Genomic DNA, 13,171 nt, shown 5'->3' on the forward strand with positions numbered 1-13,171 from the left:
ATTAAATTAATATTTCAATGATGTAACTAATGAGGCAAACCTGCATCTGATCAAAGTTGTGGCTTATCTTTGCTTACATGTGTTCACTTTGGGCCTAATGAACAGACAATAATCACATACAGCTGAATCCTATTGCTACAGATCATGGATATAAGCCCGATATCCCCCCTGAGACACTGTGCCTTTTGCAACCTGCACTCCCAGACAAAGGCCTCTCACAGCACCCTCACAGTGCGCCCGTCCAAATCCCCAAATGTCCCATACGAATCTCAACTGTGGCACTCGCTTAAACAGTGCCAGACTTACACCTTTACGGCCAGTTTCCCAGACATTGATTAAGCTTAGTAGACTAAAACCTTTTTGGATGGAGACGTTCTTTTAAGTTTGTGTTTAGTCTAGGGCTGGGCTTCATTCATATACAGGAAACTGGTCCTAACTGTCTTATTTACCAAATTACATCAGCTGACAGAGAGACATGTACATAAACACACACATCTCTCTCCACCTGTGTAAATGAAGCTCAAGCAGCATTTAAGCTATATGAATTGGAGAACGCAGAAAAAGAGCAAGTTAACCTCATGGTGGTCTTACTTTTTCAAGAAAAACAATGAAGAAGAATGTCTCAATTTTGACTTCTCAAGATACAATTATAGGTGGGTAATTAAAAAAAACACTAAACGTATTACACAGCAGGACAGTGAACAGTATTAGGTGTGTGGTACAGAAGACATGGATAAAATATTAGTCATAGGGAAACATGGTCAATAATGATTTATGAGGGATATTTGCACCTATCAGTGAATTTAGGTTTGCTTTTGAAGTTCTGCAGACAAAGCGCTTTGTGACCGAGTTCTTCTTTCTCACACACTATGGGCGCCTATGCACCTGCAGACAAGGTGCTAACCACCTCGGGTGGGGATAGGTCCGCTCCATCATCGCCGGAGGGAGGGGTCACATATGGGAATTCGGTATTCGTTGAACAATAAAATACCTGTTGGGTATAAAAAAAAAAAGGAAAAGACAACGAAAAGGGCTAAACCAAAGTCACCAAACCGAAGACGAAAGAAATATCAGTAGTAGCAAATTTCCTTGCTCAAGGCAGCGAGTCGTCAAGAAATTTAAGCCATGGGTCCGAAATATTTAAGACTGCTGAAATACATGTTGCTAAGTATCGGATTGTGCAAGGTAAGAATGTGATTTGATACTACTGTTTCAGGATTGCTTTTAAGAAAAATGTTTATTGAAAGGCATTCCCCTACTTCTGCGTAAAACTGAACTACATGGATAGTGAACGCTTTTCTCTTATAGGCTCTCATTTGCATGAACTGTAGCCTCCTTACATTTTCTACTCACTGTAGCCTAACTAGAAATAACATTTTAGAAATAAATGTTGTAGCACAGTAAGCTACAAAAAGATCATAATCAGTCTAATCAGAATAAGAAACGTAAAAGTTGAATGATTACAAACAGCATTTTTTTTCTGTTTTATGTCTAGATATGTGCAGCACAAAATGGTAGGTTAAACATTTTTTTTTTTCAAATATCATTAAGGCTGAAATATGTTAACACAGATGACCTCTCTCCATAGCAGAATTTAATCAGAGTGCGCTCTTCTTCCAGATATAACTGTATCAGTGTTCACAGTCACCTCAAAAAGTATGACTGTTCGTTGGACTGGACATTCTGGGGCCAGCTCTTACAAAGTCACCGCTACGCCCAAAAATTCTCCCGACACGCCAGTTTTCAAACAGTTCAGTGGCAATACCGTGATGGGCTCAGTAAATTCACTTATGCCGAACACCGTGTACACTATGCGCGTGGACGCCATGGACTCTGTCAACGTTCTAAGCAGCGCAGTGACAGAGGAGATCACAGGTGAGTTGTATTTAAATAACATGGCCGTTCATATTGACCCTGGAACTTGAAATTGTTTATTTTCGCACTCAAATATTGTGTGCTTGTGTACCTGGCAGCACCCGAGGTGCCAACTATCCACCAGGCCTACTCTAAACAGAGCGACAGCATTACGGTAGAGTTCGGGGAGGTCTCAGGCGCCAGCTCTTACATCCTACGGGCTCAGACCTTGGACGGGGAGTTCTTCTCTGAAACTGAAGTCAACAAGTCCAACCGCACTGTGATCAACCTGCAGCCCTACACCGTCTACTCCCTAAACGTCATGTCTGTAAACACTGGAGGGAGAAGCCAACCATCTCTGCCAGTTTTGACCAGAACAGGTATATCAGAATTACATTTAGGATGTTTATCTCCATCCTCCGAAATGTTCCTATCCCAACTCTACTTTTTCTTTAGTTCTTTTAACTTATGGTTCAACTTATTGGGTCTTCCACCTACCCTTGCTTTACTTGAAATCATAATACATAAAGGAAATCCTTCTGCTTTGTTTTGAGGATAAAGAGTACGCAACTTTAGACCTCATGAAAGAAGTGTATTATGCTCCATGTCCATTGTAACATGGAAGCATAACGCCTTGTAGGCCATCAGTAGTAACTGTATCCACGCATGTGCTCTGGACATCATACAAGAAGGAAAGATAAACCCTGAGAACTAGGTTGTCTCCTTTCCCCAGGGACGACTTGATGAAATCCAAGACTGAGATCATTGATTTCATATCACACCCAATGACTTCATTGTTACTTAATATATAACCAAACATTGATATCATTCATTTTATGATATCAATATTACATATTACAAGTATTCCCCCCATTAAATCCAACCAATCCAGTGTACATTCAGTTGGTGTGATTCTCTCAGGGATCATATTTAAGTGAAAGGCCCAGTAGTAGACTTGCACAGTTGAAGCCCACTGAACTGTTGTCTGGTTCCCCTTAGTGGTTGAAAGTCCTGCCTTGAACACCACCTCTCCCAGCAACGACACCATCCACGTGAGCTGGGAGCCGGTGGAGCACGCTGTACTCTACAGCCTATGCATCATCATGGAGGGCTCGGAAACAAGGGTCAAACTTAACACCACAGACACCGCCCACACCTTCACCGACCTGGAGCCTGGCACCACCTACTGCATCAAGGGCACTGCCTGGGATTCAGATGGGAACATGGGAGAAGACCGCACAATCTGCCAGATCACAAGTAAGACTGTGGACACCGAACACTCACCACAGCCCCCTCAGTTACTCAGCATTTACATTTCGCATGCAGTGATGTGTGCATGAAGCAGAAACCTTGATCAGATCAGAAATCTGAATGGGCACCAAACTCACCACAGTGTAATTACACAGTGATTGGTAGGGATGCACCGATTGTGAAATTCTGGGACCATATCGATGCCCATATATAAAATAACAATTTGCCCGATAATTGATGCCGATACCAATATTTTTGGGGGCAAAATTGATTCAACATAACAGATAATCATCAGCCCCATCCATCGCTAAATGCCAGATAAAGGCAGCCAACAAGGCCAATATTGGCTGATTCCGATGTTGGCCAATGTATCGGTGCATCCCTAGTGACTGGAACAGACTAGAGTGAAATAATCTTCAACTTTAAGTGGAAACTTGATCAGATTAGAAACAGAACCAAACAGATTCTGACAGAGTCTGATCTGAATGGAGCCTGGCTGAATGAGCTGAGGTTAGCGCTTTGATAATCTACTAAATAACGCTGGATAAGAGAAACATGACACCTAAAGGAGCATAAAACAGACAAACAAAGAAAACCACCCGCTGTTCCACATCTATTTCTTTCTAAATCCAATTCCCCTCAGGGCCCACAAGTCCACTGGAGGTGGCGGTGTCTCTGACCCCGGGCCGGACTCTGGGCATGGCCGTGTCCTGGTCTGAGGTGCGCGGAGCAGATGTCTACCTGGCCAACACCTCGACCTACCAGAACTGTAGCTCTAACGTGGAGAACTACTGCCTGATAACGTCGCTGTACTGCGGTCAGAACCTCTCGGTCACGGTGACCGCCCATAACCAGGCCGGGCCCAGCTCCCCATCCCAGCCTGAGGAGTTCATCACCTGTACGTATCCCACAATGCCACAGCTGTAGGTAGTTTATGTGAACATGTGCTGTTATATGTTGTTTCAGGAATGTCTTTACAATGTGTCATTATTGGACACACACACACACACACACACACAAAACACACACACACACACACACACACACAAACACACACACACACACACACACATTCTGTGCATAATATGTACAGTATGTGAACCATCCGCCTCCACAGCTGTATGACCAACATGCTAATGAGTCGCATTTCCACCTGTCCCATGTCTCCCTCTTCAGTCCCATGTCCACCTGAGTCTGTGTGGGTGGAGGAGGCGGAGGCCGGCATGTGCTCCGTCATGTGGGGCGACGTGGACTTCGCCGACTTCTACATTGCCTACGTGAAGCGCGACGACGGCTCGGAGGAGCGCTGCAACACCACGGACACCGTGTGCCATTTCCGCTGCCTCTGCGGCTTCACCTTCTTCCCCACCGTCTTCGCCTATAACCAGGCCGGCCCCAGCCTGCCCGGCCCCGTGCTGAACTACACCACAAGTAGGAACTGCAGGAATCAGCACTGTTCAATCCAACACAACACATTGTACATTATTATAGTCATATACTACATGCACCTTCAACATACTGTACAGTACCAGGGAATAACAATCCACATGGCACCAATTTAGTCTGACATGACAGAATCAATCAAGATCCTAATGTCAACATTAGTGTAAATGTTGAGCAAGTTTTTCAACACAGGAGAAATACTGCCTGCGAAAACAAATTTGACAGATAATGCAGAGAATAAAGGCACCAAAGATGCTCCAGAGACCCTCCAAATCTTGTTTTGTGTTGGTTCAAAGCAGACCAGGCCATAATCGCTTAACTATTCTGTGAACTATTTTCTAAAATGCTTTCTCTCATTTTTCTCTCCTTCTCTTCCTCTCTCCTTCTGTGGTCTAGTCCCTTGCTGTCCAGAGGATGTGACTGTGTCACTGGTTTCCACGGAGACACTGGACATCACATGGTCGGCAGTGCGCGGGGCGGAGCTTTACGAGACCATTGCGGCTGACCAGAGAGACGTGATCCACTGCAACGACACAGCGCCAGTGTGCGCTCTCTCTGACCTGAGCTGCAACAGCCGGTACAGTGTGGTGGTCAGACCCTGCAGCGAGATCAGAGGCTGCAACAACACATGCAGAGCTCATACGCAAGAGACAGGTAACACCTGCACGCACACCTGTACTGTGCACACACACACACAGGCAGAGATGACTATAAACAAAACTTTAAGGCAGGTAGTACAATCACACAGACAGACAGAATGTGTGTACAAAGAAGTTGAAACAAGAAAATGTTTGATGCAAATGCACAACATTTTCATTGGGTGTTAGGCTCGCATACACATGCCATAGGAGGCAGGTAACACAACCACACAAACCGACCTACCAGAACTGCAGCTCTAATGTGGAGAACTACTGCCTGATACTACTGCCTGATACTGCCTTCGCTGTACTGCGGTCAGAACCTCTGACAGCACATTTGCAGCAAATGCACAACATTTTCATTGGGTATTAGGCTCGCATACACATGCCATAGGAGGCAGGTAACACAACCGCACAAACCGACGCACACACAGAGACAGATCCATCGCACATCCACACAGAACGTGCGTAGAAAGAGTGTACTTCCACTCACACACACACACATACACACAGACATTCCATATGAGGTGGGTTCTCAAAAACACATTTACACGTCAAAGTTCCCATCTCCATGTATCACCATGACATTAACAGCTCCCGTCCAACCGTCTTCCCCCAGCCCCCTGTGCTCCAGAGATCCTCAACATCACCCAGACGTCTGAGTCGGGCGTGCTGGTCCAGTGGAGCGCGGCCAACACCGAGGCCAACTACACGGTGAGCGCGGTGGGCCGCACCGACTCGTTCAGCTGCCACTCGACTGGCACGGCCTGCGAGATCACCGGCCTGCCCTGTGGTGCCACCTACGAGCTCAGCGCCTATGCCAGAACCACGGCCGGACGCAGTCTTCCCAGCTACTCACACACCCTAGAGACAGGTAGGGTCACAAACACACACACACATACACAAGCACATGGCCTGACGAGCCAGACCCATATTAAAATGTAGGGTCTGGGCACTCACCGTTCGCAGTGCTCAGTCCGAGGGGCGGGATAATCGGTTGTCTTTCAAATTCTCTCTGCATGCAATAGGACAGCGCTATGAGTCCCATTATGCATTTCCCACCAGCGGAGCTAGTTGGCTAGTTCAAACTTTTGCCAACTTAATTAAAGCTTAACTCGTGTCACACTGTTCGCCAACAGCAACATTATCTTATTTGTTTTCAAGTAGCAGGGAATTCAAGACAAACCGTTGCAACTCTGCCATCAATCATTATGTTAAGCCCGCCTAACGACTATACACGATTTGATTGGCCTGATAGAAGTTACATTTTTCAAGCTCACAAGCCAAGGGAGAGTTGCTAGACTAGATTTCTAGGCTAACAAGCACATACAAACATGTGCAAACAACAAACACACAGGAGCCACAGGTATAGCTTGATGTCAGCATAACAATAAATGTACTGTAATGCTGCCTCTCTGACATTAATACTGTATAATCTCTGCAGGCCTAAATAGCTGTAGCCTCTTTTCTAAATTCACGGAAAGTGCAATAATAATGTAGATAAAGGATCACATTGCATGGCATACAGCAAGAAACTGAACCTGTCTCTAGTGAATAAGCAACAATAGCAACAGTGCATAGATCAACTGAGGCAGGAGTCGAGGTTCCACCTCTAATGTATTACTAATGTACAGATCATTTACGCCAAGGACAATGAGAACGTGGCACAGACGTGTGACTAGCCAGATGTATAGAACGTGTGTCAGAGTCGTGAACAGTGTTGAGTCAAGGTTGAAGGCCAAGTAACCAAACAACTTCTGTGAGTGCCACATCAAGCGTTACTGGGTTTCCTTTAGCCATACCATAGGGTGTGCATTTCACTTTCCTGTAGGAGAGTTAAAAAAGGATTTACTTGGTTAGCCCACCCACAGAGACTTAACAGATTATCTGTTATGATTCAAGTTCAGTGTCTAAAATTGTAATTGAACAACAACTGGGCATCGCGTAAACCAAATCTGAGTCCTAACCTGAACCATAAATGTTAGTTAACAGTGTCAACAAATTTGTTGATAATTTGAGCATCTGTAGTCTGTGGGTGAACTATCCAGGTAAAGTGTTACCAAAAGAAGGAAATGTTTACTGCAAGTGCACATCATTTTCATTGGATGTTGGAGCACACACACACACACACACACACACAAACATACCATACACATGCCACTCAGATTACCTGAGTATTATCTGAGTATATTACATCTATCTACCTATTCATCTATCTGTTCCAGTGTTTATACCAGAATGCATTTCTCTCTTCATCTATGTTTTCCTGTCTGTATCTGTGTCTCCCCATCTGCAGAGCCCTGTTGTCCTAAGAGCCTGACCGTGGAGCAGGTAACCCAGGCAATGACCCAGGTGTCGTGGTCAGCAGCGACAGGGGCTCGCTCCTACGTCACCTCTCTCACCTCGCCCAAAGGACAGGCCAAGTGCCACACCATGGACATGCACTGCACCATGGGATGCATCACCTGCGGCACCAACTACACCGTCACCCTGGAGGCCATCAGCAAGACCGGACACAAGAGAGAGTGCAGCTACCTCGGCTTCTCCTCCAGTAAGGGCACAAGGGAAGCCATGTTGGAAAGCGAAAGCTACCTACACCAGTTCATTCATCCATCCATTCATTCATTTGTTTGTTCATTTGTTTATTTGTCTGTTTGTTCGTTCATTTGTTCATTCATTATAAAATGATAATTAAAAACAAGACCAGATCCAGGGAGTTAATCATTTTCTCTGTGGTTGCAACTGAATGTATGATTGTCCATTAAGACTATAGTCTATGTATGATGGTATGATGATACATGTTGTTTGTTTGTGTCCCAGGTGCGTGTTGCCCCTCAAGTGTGAAGCTGTACCGCATGGCCAACAACACGCTGCGGGTGTACTGGCGTTCGTCTGACAGCCTGCACAACCACCTGGCTGACCTGTACGGCACCAGCTCCAACTACACCTGCACCCCACCTATGGGCTCCAACTACTGCGACGTGTCCGAGATCGTCTGCGGGGAGGTGTACACGGTGGTGGTGGCACCCCTGGCCCAGGACGGCACCAAAATCACCTTCTGTCCCAGGAGGATGTACTCAGGTGGGGGAGGTCATGGGGTTGGGGTTTCACTTGGTGGAGTTGGCAGAACATTGCAGATTCTAAATGTTGAATACAGGTGTGGCAGGTAGAAGGAGCAGAGGAGAACTGTCTAATTTTCTTGCAGTTTGACGGTTAGAATGTTTGAATCAAGAGGGATTCATTTGGCTATCAAAAATGGAAACTGACATGAAATCTTTTACTTTACAAATGTACACATATATTTACAGTACAAAGAAATACAGCATCCATATGTTGTGTCACTACATATTTTTTATGCTTTATGATCTTTTTCTTTTCAGTGTCATGCTCTGGAAATACTCTGGGAATGGGTAGGTATTGACCAAGATAAACGTCTGGACTTGAGCCTAAAGAAACTAATCATATAAAATTACAATACAAGTATTGTGGAGTTGCTCCTTTTGTACTGTATCACTGTTGTGTACATTTCTCTTTTTTTGCAGTGATCTATCGTGGAAAGAGGAGTGTTGACTAACCAAAGCCGAAGTGAGTACCCTATAGCCCTACCTGTACTGTAAAATGCTTTAGATAAAAATAGCAATTAGATGATTAGGGGTAAGTTTAGAAACATTTAATATTTTTTCAATATGTGTAAAAAAAATGGATCTTAGGTTTGGTGAATGTTTAACTGCATTTACCTTAAACACTCTAGGTGACTGACAGCACCGTTCATGTATACTTTTGGAGAATGCTAAGAGAGAAAGTTAAGACAGAGACAAAACGGCGACCTCAGACATAGACATAAACTTGAGGTGTCTCCATGGTCGTCCTTAAGTAAATCACTACGGCGAGGGTTGCATTACTGGCCTCTTTTGTGAACAGAACAGTATCATCACATACGAATGAGAAATTACGTCTTTCTGTATAGCATCAGCAACAATAAAACGGCATCCTCATACAGAGCGTCTTAATGAATACGCAGGTGGATGAGCAGGTTGGGATGCGGGGTGCACATGGGAATAAAGCTCATGGAGTCTATACTGTAGGTCATGCATACATAGCTTCTGAATGTGACTAAAGGACAATGACAGCATGACACAGTTTTTTTTAACAAGTGTGACACACACATGTGAGTGGCAGGTCTATGAGCTGAAGAAATTTTGCTGTGTGCTGAGCATGTGCTGAGGTTGGGAAATAGTAGGTCCTACAACGATGACTGGTCAATATAGATGAAAGAATGCCTTACATACCAATCCCTCACCAATCCCACAACTTCAGCACATATTACATATGCGTTTGTATGATATGATAGCATCTTTTTTTTATTGTTTTTACGACAATGGGAACACATCTCTCATGAGATCATCAGCCTGTCATATTAGTGAACAGTGCTTTAAAACATAGGTTTCACAAGGGAAAAAAGCCTCCAGAAGGTTCTGGAAGGTGGGATAAGGGGATGAGTAAAGGGCAACACCGACCTTTACAATTACCAGTCATTACGCAAATAATGGCTAAGCTTGCATTCTCGGCAACAGTAAAATGGCACCTGGTTTCTGCATGATAATGAATGAGGAACCTGACCTGAGATTAAACGCATCCCCTGGGAGTCATCCACTGCAACCTGTGAGCTCCTGGGATATTGTTGTTTGACAGGAAGATATAATGTGCACTAGACGTGACTCTCACTTTCAAAATGAGTTCTTTTACCAGACAGAATAAATCAGCTTTTGTTCAAGATTTTGAAGCAGATGTGGAAAAACTATACCCTGGAAATCCAGAGTTCTCGCAAGAGCACAAAGGAATTGATGATGAAGACAGCGCTGCAACATTGGGGGACAGTACACATTGGTCGTAGTGTTATCCCATTGCGTCAAAGTCCAAAGTAAACATGGTCTGTGTTATCCAATTGCGTACAGTGAGATTTTTAAATGCATACTTGTTGCCGCCCCTCGAGTTGGGCCATTACATTGCTCTTTGCCAGACTAGAAAAACTATTTGTGTGAATTCATTTGAAAACGTGTGAATGGCGAAACTTCTACAGGCTAGCAGCCTTTTCATAATAGACATCCTCTGTATTTTGATTCAATTATAAAGTTTCTGTTTGTGAGTTAGTAACACTTGTTTTGATTTTGTTTTAGAAACCCTGGACCTATGGATGAGGAACCAGTCCATTCATGATGATGGAATTGAATGATATCTTTCCCGTTCTTAGTTAGTCCTTTGGAGTCTCTCTAGCACTTGTGCTCTCTCAAATGAAATGTTGGCTAAGGATTGGCAATACTAGTTGATACCCTTGTGCTGTAAATATCGATTGGAATCTACATTTCAGTTTCGGTAAAGACTTATTTTGAAATAATACAATATAGGAACTCCTCTATTCATCAATTTCAACATTGGTATACAGTACATGTAGCGCTAAGAGAGTGCTCAATACATCGGGAATTGAACAAAAGGGTCATGCTTCCAGTTGGAACCAGGAAGCTACACATGCAATACCAGGAATTCTGGGTGCGCATTGGTATTGAAAGCTGCCATTCAGGCTATTATAAGTCTGTGTATTATCAAAATGACTTTGAAGCCATTATTTTATAGTAAAAGAGCTACATTGTGTTGCTTTTAATGTGTCTGTTAATTGAGTACTTGTCAACCAAACCCTAACCCTGGCCTGAAAGTTTCATTTATTTCCTGTTGTTTTTTTTTTGGCCCATTATTGTAACTGTAGATCTCGCTTATAAATTGGAGCTTGTTCCATCTAACTGGTTAATAGTGTCTTTGTCTCTGTTCTGCTGCTCTTCCTGGATGAACCTATGGTCTTGCATATAGGCTACTTTGCTTTTATGTCTGACTAACTTTAAATTTAAGTCCTATGTAACTTTGAAACATAAACTCTGTCCTACATCTGTAGAAGAATTGGTTTTTAGAATAAATCCATTATAAATGCACAACAAAAGATTTATTTAAGTGAAACCTCCTCAGGATGATTTATGAGGTGTCTTGGATGTTTACTGAGGTCCTGAAAGTAGGTTAGTGAAATTAAACCACCCTGCACACCAGCCACTGCTACTTCAGTGTCACGTGCCTCCAGACACACATGATAAAAACAGATTGAATTGCTTTATGTGTATGTTGACTGCTGGGACCCTGGTCCATTGTCTGATCTCAATAAAACACAATCTTACATTACTTAGCAACTTTTGCATTAATATGTACAGCTATAAGGGGACTTTTTACAAGGACAGCAGATAAACAGGTTTCTGTACAACATAGTGGGTGAGGAATGAGGAATCTGTAGCCTGAAACTTCTGGAGTGGTAATGGCTCCTCTGGATCTGCTATCTGACACTTGTCTTTCAGAGTTGACAACGTATCATATTTATAGCTTTAAGACAAACACCAACAGACGAAGGGAGGGGAAAGCAAAGTTAGAGAAGTGTGTGAGTGTGTAGGGGTGTGTGTGTGAGGAGGGGGGGGGGGGGGTGCAAAGAGACAGAGTGAGCAAAAGGCGGAGTGTGGTTAGGACGTATTGTATATGATGATGTCTTCTCACATTCTTTTCAAATTACTGCTCATCTCATCACCTTCATCTAACGTTTGCTTACATAACCGAGAATAAGTGAGACAATGGAAGTTGCAAGGTGGATAAAAATAGATATGTGGATCAAGTAAACCAAATAAATCTTGTTGTAACACACATTGATTAACCCCCCCCCCCCCCCCCCCATTGTATTCACAGTAAAATTATTTTTAAAGTGTCTACAAATGACAAACATTTTCAAAGATGAAAAGAATGAATTAATCAATAACAGTAAAATAGAAATACCCAAATTGCCCCAAGCCAATTGTATATAGTGAATGGATCTCTGATACAGTGCGGGAGAGATGGGCCAAGGCAATTGTTAAAAGAGGATGAGTCACTTCTTACAAGGAAGAGGAAGGATGTTTGGTGTCTTGAAAAAAGTAGAAAGGATGCAAAAAGCAGTCACAAAAAACATATAGATGACACCAGTCTTCATAAACTCTCAGTCCCATTTTAAGTTACTGGGTGTGAGAGTGCTTGGATTACCTTGAGTGTCAGGTCCTCAATTGTAGTGGAATATTCATTTTCCTGCATCTCCTAGACGTCTGCAAGCCGCAGACAATATTGTAATCTGTTATTGTCTTGAACGGTTGAAAACATTCTAAACATTCTCTTTTTTTGCTGTGGGTTATGCATCATTATATAATGACATTAAATAATTTCTTTGTATTTGACTATTTTAACGCTGGAGAGTGCATTTATTAGTACATTACCGTAATAAACCTCCTTTGGAGACAGAGGGGAGGGAGACAGGGAGACGGAAATACTTAGATAATGAGTGGGAAAGCGTGACCATGTTATCAACTCTAATATTACAACATGCTAAAAACTCTGTATAAGCTATTATATAACTCATCATTATGCTGTTTGAATTGAACCAATATAGCACTTCATGTATCTCAAGAGGGTCAGGGAGACAGAAAGTTAGTGTCTAGGTGCCTTTTCAGGATGTGGCAGCATAAGCACTTTATGGGAAGTATTCTGGTCAGTGAATACATGCCTAGAGATATTCTTCAGATACCTTCCTGTTCCAGGACTTTCATATTGCTTCTGGAAACTTCTGGTGCTGTTTTACCATCTCATATTTCAGTATCAGTCTCTGTCCAGTTTCTGGCGCTTGCTTGTATATTAATTTCCTCAATATGATGTATCCAATTATAAATCTGTCCCTTATATTATACAGTGTTTGGCTTGGCTATGGATTTTTCCATGTCATGTCAGGAAATCATTCTGAAATGTAACCCTCTGAGCTAAGAATTGCATCCTGCAAACCCATCCTGTGGTAAGGACTAGACCTTACCCTTCCAGCCTATGCCTCCTCCTCACATCACTGTTGTTCTCTTCCCAGAAGAGCTGTTGCCAGAGGTGTC

The 13,171-nt window shown here is 43.2% G+C and overlaps 1 protein-coding gene across 1 annotated transcript; it reads left to right on the forward strand.

Moving 5' to 3' along the window:
* Positions 1 to 1,050: 1,050 nt before the first annotated feature.
* fndc7a (fibronectin type III domain containing 7a) lies at positions 1,051 to 11,020 on the forward strand. The gene is made up of 14 exons (XM_042095922.1): positions 1,051 to 1,185; positions 1,496 to 1,514; positions 1,621 to 1,875; positions 1,974 to 2,234; positions 2,854 to 3,111; positions 3,749 to 4,003; positions 4,282 to 4,536; positions 4,945 to 5,202; positions 5,806 to 6,060; positions 7,483 to 7,737; positions 8,007 to 8,267; positions 8,567 to 8,596; positions 8,729 to 8,771; positions 10,364 to 11,020. Exons 1-13 carry the CDS (start codon positions 1,126 to 1,128, stop codon positions 8,758 to 8,760), a joined length of 2,454 nt encoding a protein of 817 aa, XP_041951856.1. The 5' UTR covers positions 1,051 to 1,125; the 3' UTR covers positions 8,761 to 8,771; positions 10,364 to 11,020.
* The last annotated feature ends 2,151 nt before the right edge of the window (positions 11,021 to 13,171 follow it).

Source organism: Alosa sapidissima, chromosome 1 (genome assembly GCF_018492685.1).
Source record: "Alosa sapidissima isolate fAloSap1 chromosome 1, fAloSap1.pri, whole genome shotgun sequence".
Lineage (NCBI taxonomy): Eukaryota > Metazoa > Chordata > Actinopteri > Clupeiformes > Clupeidae > Alosa > Alosa sapidissima.